General features: G+C 39.4%; 1 protein-coding gene across 3 annotated transcripts; it reads left to right on the plus strand.

The window, feature by feature from the left end:
• The first annotated feature begins 1,452 nt into the window (after nucleotides 1-1,452).
• Nucleotides 1,453-16,785, plus strand: kmt5c (lysine methyltransferase 5C). Of its 3 annotated transcripts, none has more exons than XM_047572420.1 (10): nucleotides 1,453-1,801; nucleotides 2,598-2,730; nucleotides 3,597-3,762; nucleotides 3,899-4,008; nucleotides 4,132-4,295; nucleotides 6,335-6,354; nucleotides 7,102-7,238; nucleotides 7,382-7,554; nucleotides 9,924-14,003; nucleotides 14,120-14,288. In XM_047572420.1, exons 2-10 carry the CDS (start codon nucleotides 2,618-2,620, stop codon nucleotides 14,140-14,142), a joined length of 4,986 nt encoding a protein of 1,661 aa, XP_047428376.1. In that variant the 5' UTR covers nucleotides 1,453-1,801; nucleotides 2,598-2,617; the 3' UTR covers nucleotides 14,143-14,288. The 3 variants fall into 3 exon arrangements, with proteins under 3 accessions (XP_047428376.1, XP_047428377.1, XP_047428375.1); XM_047572421.1 differs by having other exon boundaries at nucleotides 9,924-10,913; XM_047572419.1 differs by having other exon boundaries at nucleotides 9,924-16,785.
• Nucleotides 16,786-17,533: the final 748 nt, after the last annotated feature.

Consider the following 17,533-nt stretch of genomic DNA (forward strand, 5'->3'; position numbering starts at 1 on the left):
ACACTCCAGTTGGTTCAGACAGCACAAAGATGGTTTCCAAAAGCAAAACTGACGATGCTGAGTGTAAACTGGTTTGTGAAAAAAGAAAATCGCCTCTCTCTTTCCAATCTCTTCTTTCCTCTTGTGTTTTAAAAATGGCAACACAGTTTGCTTCCTTCTCTGTACCCATTATTGTAACTGTAGTAGGATGAAATTAAGTTTCAGTCACTCAATCTAAACAATGGTCTTAACACGTAGACGCTGATAATAGTAACTTGCCACACCTGCCTTCACTTCACATTCACCTCCTCTAAGAAGTCAGTGAATGCCAATTCGTATACCAGGATACTGATTCATGGTCCAACTTACTGAACACATCTTTACTAGATAAAAGCATTAAAAGAAATTAAATCTGATGTAAGGTGGCATGACTATGTTTGATATATTTTATGTAAGTGAGCCATAATCGTAGTTAATTCATTCATTCAGCCACCTAAAATGCTTAAACCAGGCTTGTATGTAAAGAAAGTGATTGGTGTTTTCCACTTCAAGTCCTTGAGCATTGCTGGGTGAACGAATACTTGACACTCCTCAAAATATGCAGTATCGCCCCTTTGCATTGTCTACCAGTTGAAACCTGTCCATGGAGTGAAAGACTGGTGGTGGTCGAGGTTGGTTGCACAGTTTGGAAGACAGCAATCTATATACTGTCATACCACAATTTTACAGTAGAATTATGTTTCAAAACAGCTGATGGAATGGTTAACAGACTATGGCATTACAAAATATGGTTGCAGGGGATTTAGTTAAAAAAAAAGCACAAAAACAATTGTATTTTTATTTATTTATTTTATTCTTAGTCTAAAACTTTCCTTTATCTATGATAAAAGAGTCACGATTCTCAATTTCACGAGAAGTTGTGCACTGTGTGGGAGATGACTTTTAAAATTAAACTTTGACTCTATAATGTTAGAATCCAAACCAAATGCAAACAGAAGTGTGGCCCCTTCAAAACACAACATTACATTTTCCCACACTAAAACAGGTTAACGGTTTACTGAACACGCAGTAAACACAATTAAGCCTGTGTGGGCCTGTAGAGGTTTGCATACATCAATTACTTCAAACAATTACAGTAAAGAGTGCTTTTATTTTGAACTATGACAACCTGAAAAACGTGTAAAAAACAAACAAACAAAAACATCTGATTATTAATGGACAAATATACACAGTAAACTGAACAGTTGCACATTTGAGTGAATCTCTGTTGCTCCAGTAGTTACATTAGAGCCCACCACTGTACCAGATAAAAACTCACCTTCGTTCAACCAACCCAAAGAGGCAGGCCCAACCCATATGATACATGACCAATCAGGGAGCGTGAAAGCCCTCCGCGTTCTTAAATTTGTAAAAATAACCTTGACCTCAGCGAATAGCGCAGCGCGTGGGCGTGGCCAAACAATAGTTCGGTTGCAGTGGACATCGCTCATCAACTTTTGCTACTAGACGAGCCTTGCACAGCTAGTTAGCAGCTACAAAACATATACATTATTTAGCCCCAGTTGTCGTTGTCGGTGGTATATTTTTTCATTTCAAATTTTGGACAGGGATTTAAAATCGCCAGCGATCAACAATTTCCACAAGTGACGAAGAGACTCCATTTTCGTATGTGGCTGCTCGGGCCAGCCATCAAGACGGCGGAAACCTAGCTGGCTATGTTGCTAGGCTAACTCTCCCAGGTTAACGGGGACTGGAGCAAGCAAGCGGCTTGCGATAAATTGTCTATTTGACGATACTTTCGCTGACTACAAAAGACTCCCAGGTAGGTTTTTGAAAACACCACAGTTTGTAAGTTTGCATCACAGTGGGGGCGCATTGCTTCACTGGTCGGTTCTCAGAGTCTGTATTTCACCAACGATTTGATGCAGTCATGTTACGTTAGCTGCAGACCACCAGTGCTACCTCAACGGTAGCCTGCTCTCCCACCAGCTGATAACCCAGTGCATTTTCCCTGCAAGCTGACATGCTAAGCTAATATACTATGGACGCCAATAGTAACACAGTCACACTCCGAACTCGAGCATCGTTATCATCATCGCCACCACCATCATCATCATCATCATTATCATTATCATCTACTGGTTATTATAAGAGTAGTGCATACACAAAGCTAAATACAAAGCGACCTAATGATGGGATTGTGATAGGAGCATAGCAAGCGAGCCACAGTTACTCATTGTATGCTCATGTCATGTCATTTGCAAACTGGATGAATGCACATGCAAAACTAATAGCGGATTGTGGTTTGTTGTTGTTGCTGCCGCCATAGCGTTACTTTGCCCCTTTGCCCCTACTATGCACCAATCAAAACATCACTTAAGCACTCTGAACGCCCCTATATGTCTATATGTCTGTCTATGTTTACTGTTACTGTTTAGTACGCGTGCCTGCACTGAATGACTTGAGTTATTGTGCTTATTTTACACAGTGGGTGGTTATGGCACCGGGTGAAGGATCTTTGCACTTTATTACTTTAGTGTGTAGTGTATGGATGTTCCCAACGAAATGTTGGTGTTTTATTCTGACAATGACAATAAATAGATTGATTGTGTTTGCAGCATGCTGATGGTGGGAGGCAATGGACGGATGCACTAGAATGAGTGTGAAGGAGCTCTGTGAGACTGATGACCTGGCCACCAGTTTGGTGCTGGACCCTCTATTGGGCTTCAGCACCCACAAAATGAACATCAGGTAATCTGTCATATATGTCAAACATTCATACAGTCATGCAGTTGTCTGCAATTTCTGTTTTGCGCCTGTTATTTTAGTTTTTGTTCTATTCTGTTGTTTATTTATTGGGCATTGTGTGGGCATGCCAGAACATCCAAAGGAGTCCACATAGGACTGACCTGTATTCTACAGAAGACTGATGTGTATGTCAGAACAGTCCATGCACATTTGCAGTAAAACAGTGTGTACTGGAAACTGCTTATGTCATCAAAACATTTGTAATACTTGCTGTTATAGCTTTTGAAACTGCAGGTAAAATGGCTTAAATGCTCTAGCATGTGCTCTCTATTCTCAAGTATACTGCACGGTCAAGTTTGTTATGATCATGCTGTAATTGATTTTTTTCAGCCTCCAGTGCATAATTACAGAAGGCCACTGACATTAGTGGATTTTGAGCTGAGGCAAAATCTACTACTGTTTGTTGCTTACTTAATTTTTCTTAGCTGTCTATTTCACTGTAAACGCACACTAAAAACAGTCAGAGTCCTTGTGGAATAAAATCCATACAAAAGTCAATTTGAGTAGTTTGAAGCAAAACTTGTTCATCAGTTTATTACATTCAGCGTTAAACCTGGTGCAGTTTACCTGTAAACTTACAACATCCTTTTTATATGTAATAGTTTTACTGACTAAGATAATTATTGGTCATATTGGTCATGTTTTTGTGAACTCAAATTTTAAATTAACAACTTGTATACAAAAAAATCCATCTACCATTTCAGAAGAAGTTAAATCATTATCTAAAATTCATTACTGGTCTCAGGCTTTGTTTAGACTACGTCTTATGCATTTTCTGTTTTCCGTATTTGAACTCATCTCTTCTTTAGCCCTCCACCAGTGATCAGGCGTTGGGGTAACCTCAAAGAGACCCTCTTGAGGTTTCAGCGTACACATGACTTCAACGCCACGTTCGAGGCACTAACAGTGGGCGAACTGGCTGGTGACTACTTTAATGCTCTGGGAACCCATCGGCAGGAGCTGTTGAGACAACATGTAAGCATAAAAAATGTTTCATAATAACATGTGTGTTTGGAAGTCTCCCGCTTCTATTTTCTGTGTTGTATTCATAGAATTATATCAGTGAATTCTTGAATTTGATAGCAAACTGAACCATTTGTGGTGTTTGCAGGTTTATCGCTACCTCAGTGCCTTCCTGTTGGATAGCGGTGTCAAGATAGAGTCCTGTGACAGATACTCCTCAGAGACTAATGGTGCAAAGATAACCTCAACAAGGCACTGGTATGTATTCACGCTTCTAATGTTGTATTTTTGAGACACTAATAATGACGTCAGCTACTGTTATAGCCGTGTAATTTTTTTTTAAATTTTACATTTGCAACCCTTCAATTTGTTGCTCTGCAGGTTTGCGGGAGAGCGAGTTGAAGTCCTGCTGGGCTGCATAGCAGAGTTGAGCCCCGCTGACAGTGCCGTGCTGAGGGCAGGAGTCAATGACTTTAGTGTGATGTATTCCACACGAAAGCGCTGTGCTCAGCTCTGGCTTGGGCCTGCAGCTTTCATTAACCATGGTGAGTTTGTTTGCACTCATGACTAATTTTTACCCAGTGCGCACTAGGGTTTTTTTTTTTTTTCAAGTCCACTGTTACGTGATGAAAGTCGACTCATACTAGTTTCTGATGACATCACTAATAAAAACATAGTAGAAAGTAAGGCTTTGCAACAATGAAATCTATTTTCTTGACCTGAATAAATATACTGAGAACAGTCGGGTCATGAGCTGCAGACTGTGCGCTGCAGATATGTGTCGTACCTCACAGCTTGTTGTAAGATGAATTTAACAATCAAAGTGTTGATTTGTAGCTTCTTTGGCTTTGTTACCGCGGGGTGTTTGGTGAAGTTGTTAATTGACTGCTGTCAAGTGTATTTGGACCATTCCTTTGTTAGGGTTAAAGGATGCATTTTCAGATGAGTGTGCATTGCAGTAGTACTTTTGTCGTATTTTAGTTATTTATTTTACTTATGTTGTATTTTTATTTACGTATTTTGCATGTCACGGTAGCATGGATGGACTTAATCTTTAGTGAAGTATTTCCACAAACTTGATGAACTGCTGCTAGTTTGCTGAATGACTGACTGTGCTCCTCACTTGTCTTCTCTGAAGTGTCTATGTTGTTATTGTCATGTGATCAGTGACTAGTCACAGTGACACGATGCTTCAAGTGTCATGGCACCGCAGTGAAGTCGACAAAGTGATTAGTCTGTGCAGGCCCTAGTGCGCACACACGTAGATGTATGAAATCGAAATGTTCTGTGATCCAAGCTTGTGAAACTGAATTGATTGAAAGGGATTTTGTTACAAGCAGTCACACTGTACAACAGTTAAGTCTAGTAAATGAGTTCCTTTTTCTTGCTGATTGTTACTGATCATTACTGAGGCCTATAATTTCATTTATGATCCTTTGATATACCCTGGGACGCTTTTATTGCTTTTCTATTTTAAAGGTATATAATATTTGAATAGAATTCACAAAAAATGAAATTGATATTTTGTCAATTACTCAAATGCAGTGTGCATTTGGTAAAAAAATTAAGTCATTGATACTTGCATGATATTTGAAGATGGATTATCACTAGCAGCTTCGTCCTCTTCCTTCTACGTACTGATATTTATAGATCATTGCATGTAGGACATGTTTTTTTTTTCTGCTTCGACCAAAATCGAGACTAAACATCAAATAATCCAAATTGTATTGTTAGTTTTAATGTAATAAATCTGTCCTTAACTCAGTTTCTCTCCATAGTATTTATAGTACAATATGCTGTGCTAATAAGGGACAGTAAATTTCTTTTAAAAACTTAACAGCGTTTGTCTGGCCTGATGTAGCCAGACTATTTTTTTTTTACCAGACCATGTATCTGATAACATACTATTTGGCTTTCAGTAATGGGCATGTTTCAACAAATACAGAGAAAAAGTATATTTGCACAATAGCCCTACAACCAGTCGTGACCATCACTGTATACAGCTTACCTTAATTATTTGATTGACCCAGTAGATAATTGTCAAAGCATAATTATTTTAATATAATAATTAAGCACCACAATTATATGGGTGAGGGAAGTTGGGCTGGCAGTACTAGTTATCTGTAAATGTAGGAACCTTTGAATTATTACGAAAAATCTAAAATTCCATGTAGGAAAAAATATAATATACCTACATTTCCTCTGATTAATAAAGTGAAAAGAATATGTCTAGAATTAACCAAAAATATAAAGTTTTATTGCCAACTGATCCACACCACAGTGAACATGTACAGTGATTTATGGAAAATGGTGAATTGGTTATCAGGGCTGCATTTGCAATTTTATTTGTATATATATTTTATATATTGAGTTTCTGTGTTTTCTTCTATTTCTATATAATTCCCAATCATTGTGTCATTGCGATTCATTGTGTAATATGAGTTAATGTCAGCTCAACCCTTCAGCATCTGCAGACTGAATTCTCCATTAACAAGTATACTAACAAAATGTGTACTGTACTGTTATCTCATTCATAATTAATAATGTTTCTTTGTTTCTATTTGTTTCTTCTTCTGGGGTGAAGACTGCAAGCCAAACTGCAAGGTAATCTGCAATGATAATCTGTCACATAATCTATCAGACTAAAGTCTACTTTATAGTACTGCGCTGACCTACGCACGGACCCTCCTACGGTGTGAGACACTTATGCTTGTGCCTCGTCAATCTGGCTCGCTCTGTAAAAACAAACGCTGGGTTCATTTTTGTTTCTAATTCACCTTCCGCTTCCTGCTTTTCTTTCCACAATGGTGGTTGACACTTTATGGTGGTTGAGTCATAATGTTTGTATCTCCAAATCTCCTCACTTAACCTTACTGAATCTTTATTAATCCAAAAGAATCAATTTGAAAATCTCAGAGTTGGAGAAGCATCCAGAAATACTTAAGTGGAAACATGCTACTACCAAGTGGACCAATCACAGTTCTTGCAGTCTGCGTTGCATGTCGCATGGTTACATTTCTTGGGAGGTGCACATCAGCTACAGAGCCAGGCTCTGTGTAGGGTCTGTGTAGGTGTCTGTGTCAATTAACACAGAAGCGTAAATTGCGGGTAAAGAGATGCGACAAATTTGTAATGATTGATGCCGTACCCAAAGAAATGCTTACACGTTATTTGTATAATCTAGTGAGATTTTTCATATTTAAATTAACATTTTCCACAAAGCTTTATTTGAAAGCTGTATTTTAAACAATGCACTGCCATTCTGTTTTCTAATTGCTTTGTTGTTGTATCCCATGGGCCAACCAACCTTTGTGTTTTGCTGTTTTTTCTTTCCCTTTTTCACCCGCCCAGTTTCTCCCTGGTGAGAAGAATATCGCTTGTGTTGAAGTGATTCGACCCATATCACCTGGGGAAGAGATCACGTGTTACTATGGTGCCAGCTTTTTTGGTGAAGGCAACGAAATGTGTGAATGCTGCACCTGCGAGAGGTGTGTCCATTATCTGATCAGACATTCCCTTTAGTATTGCTTTGTTTTTGTTTAAAATAAGAAAAATGTTGAAAAGGTATCAAGAAAAATCTGCTAAACCTTCCAACGTGCCTTTTATTTTGTAATTTTTGCTCTTCTTTTAGAAATGGAGAGGGCCACTTCAAACACAGAGGGAAACAGCCTGAATGTGAAGAAACAAAGGACCCCGTGGGCCAAAAATACCGCCTAAGAGAGCGATATCTTCGTCATCACAGGGAGAAAGGTCACTTTACTACAAGGCCGATAGAACCAGGAATACACACAGGTATTCTCAAAGGTAAGCAATTAAGAGATTTAGATTTTTTTTTTATCTAAAATAAATTTTAAGAACAGTGATACAACAAAAAATATATTAACACCGTGATGACAAAAGTGCTAAACCCAATTGAAACTGAAGTTTGAATATTGAAGTACTGAGAAGCATGAATAATAGTTAAACATTGCAATTAAACAACAAGTTGTAATAATAAGAGATTTACAGTCTGCTCATCAACGTCGATTAGTTATAAATAATTTGACAATAGCAGATCCTCAGAGAAAACAGGTGAGGAGCCCAGTGAGTAATTGCAGCAAACTAGCAGTGATTCGTCAGGTTTATGGGAATACTAGATGAAGTCCATACTAATGTAACATGCAAAATATGTAAGCCAGTTCTGAAATACAACAAAAGCACTACTGCAATGCACAATCATCTGAAAAAGCATCCGCTGATGCTCACAAAGGAACAGCCCAAATCCCCTCGACAGCAATCAGTTAATAACTAACGCCCCGTGCTAACGCAGATAAGGCTGATGGCTCTGAAGGCGATACGCATCTGCAGAGCACAGTATTTAGCACATGACCTGTGAGTTCTCAGCATACATATTCAGGTCAAGAATGCGCCTTATACTGACTGTGTTTGGTAAGGACCTGTTTTGTTTATGTCCTTGTTTTAGTCGGGGTAACTACTGGTAAACTGAATTACTCCCTGGGAATTAATATATTTATCTGATTCTGAAAAATATAGACTTCATTGTTGCAAATGGGGTTGGGCAATATGACGATATTAAATCGTGAAGGATTACAACGTGACGACAAGCTGTCAAACTGTAGAGATCATGGGATTGTCTAGGGCACATTCTATTAATTGCAGTTCTATGCTGACAAACCGACGCACCAGACGTATTACGACGTCAACCTGACCGACCAATCATAGTGAATTACGGGCAGTGACGTGCTTTCTTACCCGCCTCCTTGTTTATGTGTGTAGCGGTAGCTGCATGGAGAGCCATGGCTGAAAGCCAAACGGAGTTAGTCACTAAAAAAAAATTCCACTTCCATTATATGTAATTGGTTTGGATTTTTCTCAACTGATGAAGCGCAGGCAAATGTTCTGTGCAAAGTTTGCACAGAACAGGTTTGCACGTCGGGTGGCAACACGACGAACCTGTTCAATCATTTGAAGAGGAAGCATCGCAAATACAGGCAAAACTGCGACTATTTAAAAGAAAATCTGTTAAGAAAGGTTCTTTGGACTAAATTGTCTATTTTTCATTTTTCATTTTAAGATCGTGATAAAATAAAAGCTTTACAACTCACGTAAACGCGTTACTCCAACTAATATTGAAGTTCTCCTTATCCGACTAAGAGACTCAGATAATGTGATTGGAAATTGATTTTCACCAGCATGCATATGCCTTAATATGCCTGACGATGCGTGTGGATTTGCTCCACAACCACTGCACTGCCACATGACCCTTGAACAAAAACAAGCAAGAAAGCTGATTGCAGAAGATGAGGAATAGCACACATCTTATCCGCATCAAAAGTAGTGCACACATTACATACAAGGTTTATAAAGCCATACTATTATTCAGCTTGTTGTTTGATATGCCATTCGGCCGTATGAACGTCTCCAGTTGTTATTATATGATGTAACAGGTCAACCAGAAAGAGGACCACGTTAACACGCAGAAAGAACTCTAATGTGAACCTAATGTGAAGGAGGAGGACACGTTTCCGCCAGTTATTCAATTTTCTCCGTTGCGTGTAAACTGTGACAAGGACTGCAGCTCGATTAATGTGTGCGTGTTTACTGAAATTGATTACTTAGTAAATAATACTCAAACCTCTCACACTGAATCTGTGTTTATGCATTTGTTTTTAAGTAGTAAGCTTACGCTCATGTAATCACAGCAAAACAAAGGATTTAGGAAGCAGGATTTAAAATAATTAAAGGAATTTTCCTTCGGGACAGACAGGAAACATGAACACAAACCTGATATTTAAAAAGAATAGAAGACTTTCTTAATGTATTATGTATTTATGAGTGCAAAGTGCCCCACCTTCTTCATGCATTTGATGCATTTTACAGTTATCAACTTTTGTCCCACCACTTTCCCTACACTATAGTTAGCACTATAGACAAATTCTTTGCAGTGAGGGCTTGAAAATGACTGAACTGTCTCTTTTATATTAATTTACTCTATAATTATAAGAAGAATAATTATTATTCTAATAATAATGCATCCGAATTTATATAGCACTTTTCTAAAAAGCCAAAGATGCTTTACATTGAATACATTATTCATAAATAACCACATCAGCAGAAGAAATGCCTTTGTATATAAAACCCTAAGTTTCTTTGTTGTTGTCTCTCATTCATAGCCATCCCCTCACGGAACTCATTCACCCAGCAGATGAGGAGAAATGCATTGAAGCACAGAAAATTGAGTCAGACGAAGAAGTGGAGACAAGAGAAGCAAAGACGATCAGGAAAGCACCCACTAAAATCCTCCACAGTTAAACAGCATCAGACACCACTTTTATCCCAAGTTACTCTTGGAGACCTTAGAATCAGATTACGGCGCCACTCAGTGGATTTTCTACTGAATTGTAAGGATCCAAAAAGCAAAGAAAGGGCATTGCTGCAACAACTGGAGGAAGAGAAGCCAAAACATAACAGCTGGAGTGAACGGAATTTGACTGGTGAAGAAAATGACACCAATGTGGTGAACTTAAAGCCTTTCACCCTAAATTCCTCCATGTTACTTCATCAGAAACTCAAACCTAGTAGCACAAGTCCTGATAGGACGCCTGTAAAACTGGTGAAGGCAGTTCACTTAAGGAACTCTTCAAGAAAAAAGAGCCTTGCTTGCACCACGCTCACAACCCTGGCAGACTCCAGTGAAACAGCTAACACTACAACTGTTTGTCACCCTGTTAAGGCTGACAAAACCTGCAATGCAATAATACAAGAGAAGACTGAAAAAGAAAACACAGAAACTCAAAGCAACAAGGGAAGCAACATTGAATCCTGCAACGTCACCACAACTCAAAATCCAGCTGCTGGGCAAACTGAGCACAAGACTATCAGAGCTTCATCCCAGTTAGAAATTAGTCAGAGCGTCACAGATGGATCAAAACAAGATGTAGACAATCCACTAATATCTCTGAAGCAATACCTTACAGTTAAACTAACAAGGTTATCAGTGCCACAAAGTTTACAAGCTGTAAAAACTTGTGAAGACAACAAAGGAAGAGTGGAGGCAAGAGGAAGGTGTAGGCAGAACCAGCGTCCTAGACCAACGACAGAAAAACGAATGTCCAGATCTCAGCAGAGGCAGGGAGGAAGTTCTGACATCTGCTCCGCCGAAGGTAACAGAGGGGTGAGGGAAATGTTTTTCAAGGCTGTAGATAAAGTAAATGAAAGGAAGCGGCATACAAATGATATTGTAGATGATTTGTCCCACAGCCTAAAAGAGAGGAATGACAAGGTAATTAAAATACAAACAGTGTTGGAAGAAGATACATGTTGTACATCAAAAGAGCAGCAGAGCATTTTAAAAGACAAAATTGACACTGAGACCAATTCTGAACCAGTTGTAGGATGTAAAAATAATAGAGTCCTGGCAGAAGCTAAACTGTCTGAATGTAAAAAAATGTCTAGCGGAGTAACTTCCATACAAAATAACATCCAGAGTGTTAAAAATATAGCCAAGGAAGAAGTTCCTAAATTGCCAGAGCGAATGACTAGGTGTTTGAGTAAACACCCAGTATCTAGTCATGAAGAAGATATTGTTATCAAGCAAGCAAAGGTTCTGCTATCTGATATTTTTAAAAACGATAAATCCCTAATAAATAAGGGATTAACAGGAGATGCTCTAGGAAGAGCCCTTTCTTCCTTGGCCTCTAAAAACATGCAAAATGCTGAGGAGGAAGTAAAAGCTAAACTAAATGGAGACGACTTTCGTTGTCCAGTACTGAGGAGGACAGGGAGAAGACGAAAGATTAGGTCTAGAGCAGCAAAAACAAAAGCAGAAGATATGCAAAGTGCCAGGGGACACTTAAGTAAAGATGTTTCAGGTACAGTTGAGATGGAGTTGAGTGAGAAAAGTTTGCAGCTTCGGTCGCCAAGGAGTCAAAATGACTCACCGGCCACCCGCCTCAACCCACTACCTCATAAGTCATTAATATCAGAAAAAGCTATGACTAATCTGCATCCAGACACCAATCCACAGACACACATACAGTCCAACATACCTCTGAAGAAACGTACATTTCGCAGTTCTGTGGATTCTTTGACACAAGCTTCAGAAAAGGACACTGAATTAAATTCATCTGCAGCGCTGAGACCAGACCTTACTACGGGTGAAGGGGAGAGTAAAGTGAAAAGAGAAGGTACTAAAGTCAGACTTAGGAGAACAGAAGTCCAGAAGTTAGACCCTAAAAAAGCTACAAAGCAAACCACCTTTAAAAGAGTCCTCCGCTCCAGACCTAATGATGTTCAACGAAGCCATTTATGGAGGAAAGTTCGAAAGTGTAAATTAGAGAATCAAGATGAGGATGACATCAACAAAGCTCAGATACTAGAGAGCGATAAACCTTCACATGACGAAGAAATTGACAACCCTGCTAAAATACAGAAGCAGTGTTTTATAAATCCCTCTACAGGTGAATGCAAATGTAAAGATCATGCGGATACCCTGGAAGAATGTTGTTTGGAGGAGACAAAGCCAGGCCTTAATTTTAAGTTCCGCCTGAAAAGGAGCAGAGGGAAAGTATGGGAGATGCAAAATGCAGCATTTGAAAATCTGGCATTAAAAACAGAAAAGGGAGACGAGTCATGTGATCCCTTTAAAGCAATCATGGATTCTGTATCAATTTTAAACATGGAGATGGAGGCAGCTCAGGCTCATGTGCACGCTAGTAAGAAGTCAAAGAACATATTGCACCGTTTGAAAAAAAGAGGTGAGCGGTTGAATGAAAAGCAAGCCATAAATTTCTCTACTTGTGCAAAATCAGAAAAAATAAATAAAAATGTATGTGGGTCCAGTGAATCTACCTATGAAAAAATAGACATTAAAAATAGGATTGAGAAAGAGCTTGTGGTTGGAGTGAAGCAGCAGAACATGGAGAGCAAAAAGAATAACGGTGAGGCGCTGGCAGTAGGACGGGAGACAAAAATTGAAGATCGTTTTCTAAGGCAGTGCTGTGTGTTTGAAAGTGGGTCACAACAAAAACAGGAGCCGGAATTGGATTTAAATAGTTTTCAATTACCAGTAATAAAACTGCGTAGGAAGACCGAAGATATTTGGGAGGTGGATAGCAAAGAGGAACTTTTACAAACTGAACTGAAAAGAGAGCTCAAAGTTAAGAAAGAGATAAAAGGTCTGGTTTTAGGGAAACAAAATAAAGGATCTCTGGATTTTAGCAACCTCAAAGAAGAGTGTCTCTATTCTGAGAGACACAACAGCAACTCAGGCTCTTTGAAAACAGAACCACCACCATTTTCTTTGTCTCTGTCACCGCTGTCTCTGTCTTCACCTCTTAATGATAGTAAATCTGAAGTACCTCCAGCTGCCGATAGAATCGCTGAAAGGCCAGAGATGAGCAGCGGAGGAAAGAAACAGAGACACAAAATGGACAGAACACGCAAGTGTGGGCTTGTAGAAACTCCCACCACTTGTCTTAGTCAAACGCTTCAACAAATAGACAACAGTCTCTCTAGGCTCTCAGAGGGCTTGTGTTCATCTCAGACGTTGGAAAAGCCCACAGCCTGTTCCAGTGCTTCTAATTCTGTCATTCAACCTCAATCCCAATCTCCTCCATTCACAACTGCTGATAACATGCTTTCCGGTGAACCCAACTTCACAAATTGCTGTGATGATATACTGGATTTTCAGTGTCTTAACTTTGAGGGCTATTACCAGCCACAGAACATACTTCCGTCATCTCCATCAGATTTGTGTTCACTGGACCCACCCACAGATCCATTTAGCAGCCCCCTCTCTCACAGCCCTTCTGATACTTGGACTACCGAAACACCGTACCTTGGCCCTCCCAGTCCAGGAAATAACTTTACCAGTGACGATCTGCAGTTTTTTCCGGGTCTAATTTCTTGCAAAAGTGACCCTGTTCCTCTGGGATGTGAAGCGAAGGATACCTCAAAAGACAGAAACCCAACCAACACTAGTTTTAGTTTTTCAGCTCTGAGCAATTCTGACTTCATGACTAAGGATCGAATTATGAATAAAAATCCAGGAATGAGGCTATCCAAAGAAGACCACAAAACTCAGTCTGTAGCTGGCAAACCTCGGTTGCTTAGTGCACCATCATCTTGCGTTACATCTCAAAATCCTGTTACTTTAACCCAACCCTCCATCAACATCAAACAGAACACCAGCCAATCAAAAATCCAATCTAACCTTAAAACCCAGGGCCCCTTCCACCGTATGGCCATTCCAAGTAAGTCCCAGTCTTTTCCCATTAGTCAGTCAAACACAGTTAGAGGAGCACCCCAGAGTTGCTTGACAAAGTCTACCCCGTCATCTCATATGTCTAACAAATTCCTCTCTCCTCAGCTCTTCACTGTGAAAAATCCTAATCCTCCAGACAATCCATTGAACTTCCATGAGAAAAGCTCTACAGTTATTCACAGGGTGCTTAAGTTTCAGGGCGGGAACCAGAGTCAGAACTTGTATAGTGCACCCTGTAAAGACACCATGGCTGCTGGCAGCCCAACCATCACATCCAGAACTCTTGGTGCAAAAGCAGGTTCTATAGAAAAGATGCAGCAGAGTCAGAAATTTGGGGTTAACACGGACTGTCCTCAAAAAGGCAACGTTGCTGCTCATGGCTTTGGAAAGGATGTCTGCCATCTTGGTTCCGCCATCAACCCCAGCAGGTCCAACCTCCCCTTTGAGAAACACAACTCCTCAGTTTCTCAGTCTTTTATTAAAAATAAGATGTCAACTGACAAACATGAAAGTGGTGAAACTAACATGACATACAAAAACTTTTCTGCGCTGCCTCGACCTTTCTTCTTTCCTAGCAAAGTGTTGGACGAATATTCATCACCACACGACAAGAATTTGAAACAGGATAAATCTAATACGCCGACGCCCGACAAACACCAGCCATGTTACACTCAGCAAGACCCTTTTGATTTCAGCTTCAGCACATCTCTTTCACCCATGCCTCCTCAGCACAACAGCCCCCGAGTGGTCCACAGTACACCTCCTGATACACCAGCAAACAAGAGTCAGTCCTCAGCCTCTTCAACTTCTTTTCCTTATGGCTATCAAGGTCCTCCTTACGTACTAAACTTCAGTGGAGATCATTCATTGACCCTGGGTCTCAGGGATGGTCCTGATGGCTACCCAGGATTAGGCTCAACTAACTATACCTACCACTGCCTGATGGAACCTTCTGGCACCCAAGGACGGTTGGTTCTTGAGCCCTGTGGACCACAGCTCTCTAATCCAGCGTCATTGTCCCTGGGTGGATTTTCAGGGCTAAAAGGTTTGGATGAACACTGCAGGAAGGACATGCAGCACCAGTGTCAGCCTGGGGAACACCAGGGTACATCACACTACGGACCTGTTACATCTCACTCTATGGGTCCAACAAAACCTAAGAGAGTGAGGTTAGTGGTAACAGATGGCACAGTAGATTTAGATCTCCAGTACTCTGACTGATTTATACCTGCAGGATACACTGCATCCCAAAAATACATTTGGACGTTAAAAGTGATTTTACAGTGTCTCCCACAGAATTATTTTTTTTTTGTAAACATTGTATTTCATAGAATATGATTTATTAAAGCCCACTTACATTTTCTAACCCATTAGTTTGATGATGGACTGTTGATGAACAACTCTCTTGTACAGAGTTTTATTTTAAGCATCCGAATGCTTTAATTACTGTATAATTTAAAAAATCCACTACAGTTTGCTTACAAATTTAAAATGCATAAAGAAAATAAAGCATTAAATATATTTGTGACTGGGATTTTGGACCTACTGGCCCTGTAAACATTGAAAACCCTCTTATTGTACTGTAACATAGACGTATGGATTTTCTATACTACATATGGTAGTAGAGTCAAGAGCTGCCATCATTGGTTGTTGGTACTTCTATTGTTTGTTTTGTTTTTTGTTTTTTTTAAAGGGCACCTTTCTGCCTCAGTCTTTGATATGTTCCTGTGACTTTTTGAAGCACCTGTTGAAACCCTGTCTTGCTTCTTTTTTATACTCACGGCAAGCTCTTTTCTCACTTAACTGTGTGTGAGAGTGTGTGCATGCATTTGCAGACGGGTCTTTAGGGATCAAAGTAAGGTGTGTTGTCATACCTGATATCGTAACTTTTGCTTTGCCAGATTTAAGATCATTAGTGGTTAGTGCATAAAAGAAAGGCTTGTGCATGAAGAGTGTACAGTAAAATGTTTTTTAACCTGAAACCCCATAGCCTAGGACTACTCGGAAGATGTGTTTCATGAACTGCAGCTTTTCTCAGCTGCTGTAGAGTAGCTGTGTGGTCAAGAAAGTGGGAGACAATGCAATATGTTTTTTCAGGGCAGTTGTGCTCAACGGTTTGAGGGATAGTACAACATGGGATCTTGAAATATTTCCACCTTTGATTAAAAAAAAGTGACAATCTTCTTACAGAATAACTCACTTTTGCAGTTTATTTGGTCGTTTTTCCCACGGAAAGAACAGAAGGGTAAGTTGTGCATCCTCTACAATAGTTATTGTAGTTAATGGTATTTTGTTTTTGTGGATGAAGTTACACATTCATAAGTGTTTATATTTTAACCAGACTTAATTGCTGTTGAGTGTGAAAGTCACGTGAGCATTCCTCTCTTGTTGGGAGGTACTGTTTGTTGAACCCATTTTACATCATTGGACAGGAATGTTCAGTGTGACTACACAGCCTTACATTATAAATATGTACTGTCTTGATATGGAAAGGCCAATTATTTATTTTAATATCCTCATTCTTGAAAAGGTGCTTTAATGTAATTTATATATCACCTTGATTGTTCAAACTATTAAATGTTTTTTTATTATTTAATGGGAAATAATACTGATTATGTGCGTTGAGTATTTAATTTCAAAGGTTTATCATCTTTATATTGTTTCTGGTAAATCTTTCTGTCTTTCTAATTGGCAGTTAGTCTTACTGAAAGTTTGTTGTAGAAATGTACAAATGTAGCTTACGTCATTAAATACACTTAATTCTTTTTTCACATTTTCTCTGTTTTGACTTTTTTAAATTCATCAGTTACCACTAAATTAGCAATTCTTCTTTTATCATTTACTCCTTAACATAAAAAGGCTTGGCACATTCTGTGTGCAGGCATCCAAAAAAGCTCATGAAACTAAGAATCAAAAGATATGAACAAAAGGAAAATGGCAAATTAATGTGGCCACATAGTTTCTTTGATTTAGTGACATCTGCTCCATCGTCTTAAGCCTGTAATCTATACTGTTAGTTATATTACTTTTGGGACCTGATAAGAATTCTCATCATGGTCTTGAATTTAGATAAGCCTCTCCGCTAATGATTATCCCAAGTAATCTGCTCATTATTTTCTTGTTTACACAGTAAAGTTGTGGAAGATGCAAGGCTCACAGATTGCAGCTCCAAAAACACTTAGTTTTAATTTGTTAGGACCAAGAAGTGCAAAACATCTTTGATAAAAAAGCTGTAATCACAAATTTGGAACAACTAGGTAAGTATGTCAAACACAGAAGCCGAACAACTCAGACTGGAAATAACATCAGCCCTCGCCAGTGCAAAAACACCACCATCGAACATCACCCCCCAGGAAAGGAAGGCGCTAGTATCACTGCAGAAAGACCGGGACATCACGATCCTGCCAGCAGACAAAGGGAGATGCACAGTGGTGTTAAACACGGTGGACTACCAGGCAAAAATGAACAACCTCCTCAACGACCAAGACACTTATGAGACACTGAGACGCGACCCAACCA

Source organism: Mugil cephalus, chromosome 20 (genome assembly GCF_022458985.1).
Source record: "Mugil cephalus isolate CIBA_MC_2020 chromosome 20, CIBA_Mcephalus_1.1, whole genome shotgun sequence".
NCBI lineage: Eukaryota > Metazoa > Chordata > Actinopteri > Mugiliformes > Mugilidae > Mugil > Mugil cephalus.

What these genes read in the sequence shown, in the direction of transcription:
- kmt5c (XM_047572419.1), top strand. Translation starts at nt 2,618, where the DNA reads ATGGACGGATGCACTAGAATGAGTGTGAAGGAGCTCTGTGAGACTGAT. An exon ending in AGGAGCTGTTGAGACAACAT is followed by an intron (nt 3,763 to 3,898) that starts GTAAGCATAAAA and finishes TGGTGTTTGCAG; the next exon opens with GTTTATCGCTACCTCAGTGC. An exon ending in ACTGCAAGCCAAACTGCAAG is followed by an intron (nt 6,355 to 7,101) that starts GTAATCTGCAAT and finishes TCACCCGCCCAG; the next exon opens with TTTCTCCCTGGTGAGAAGAA.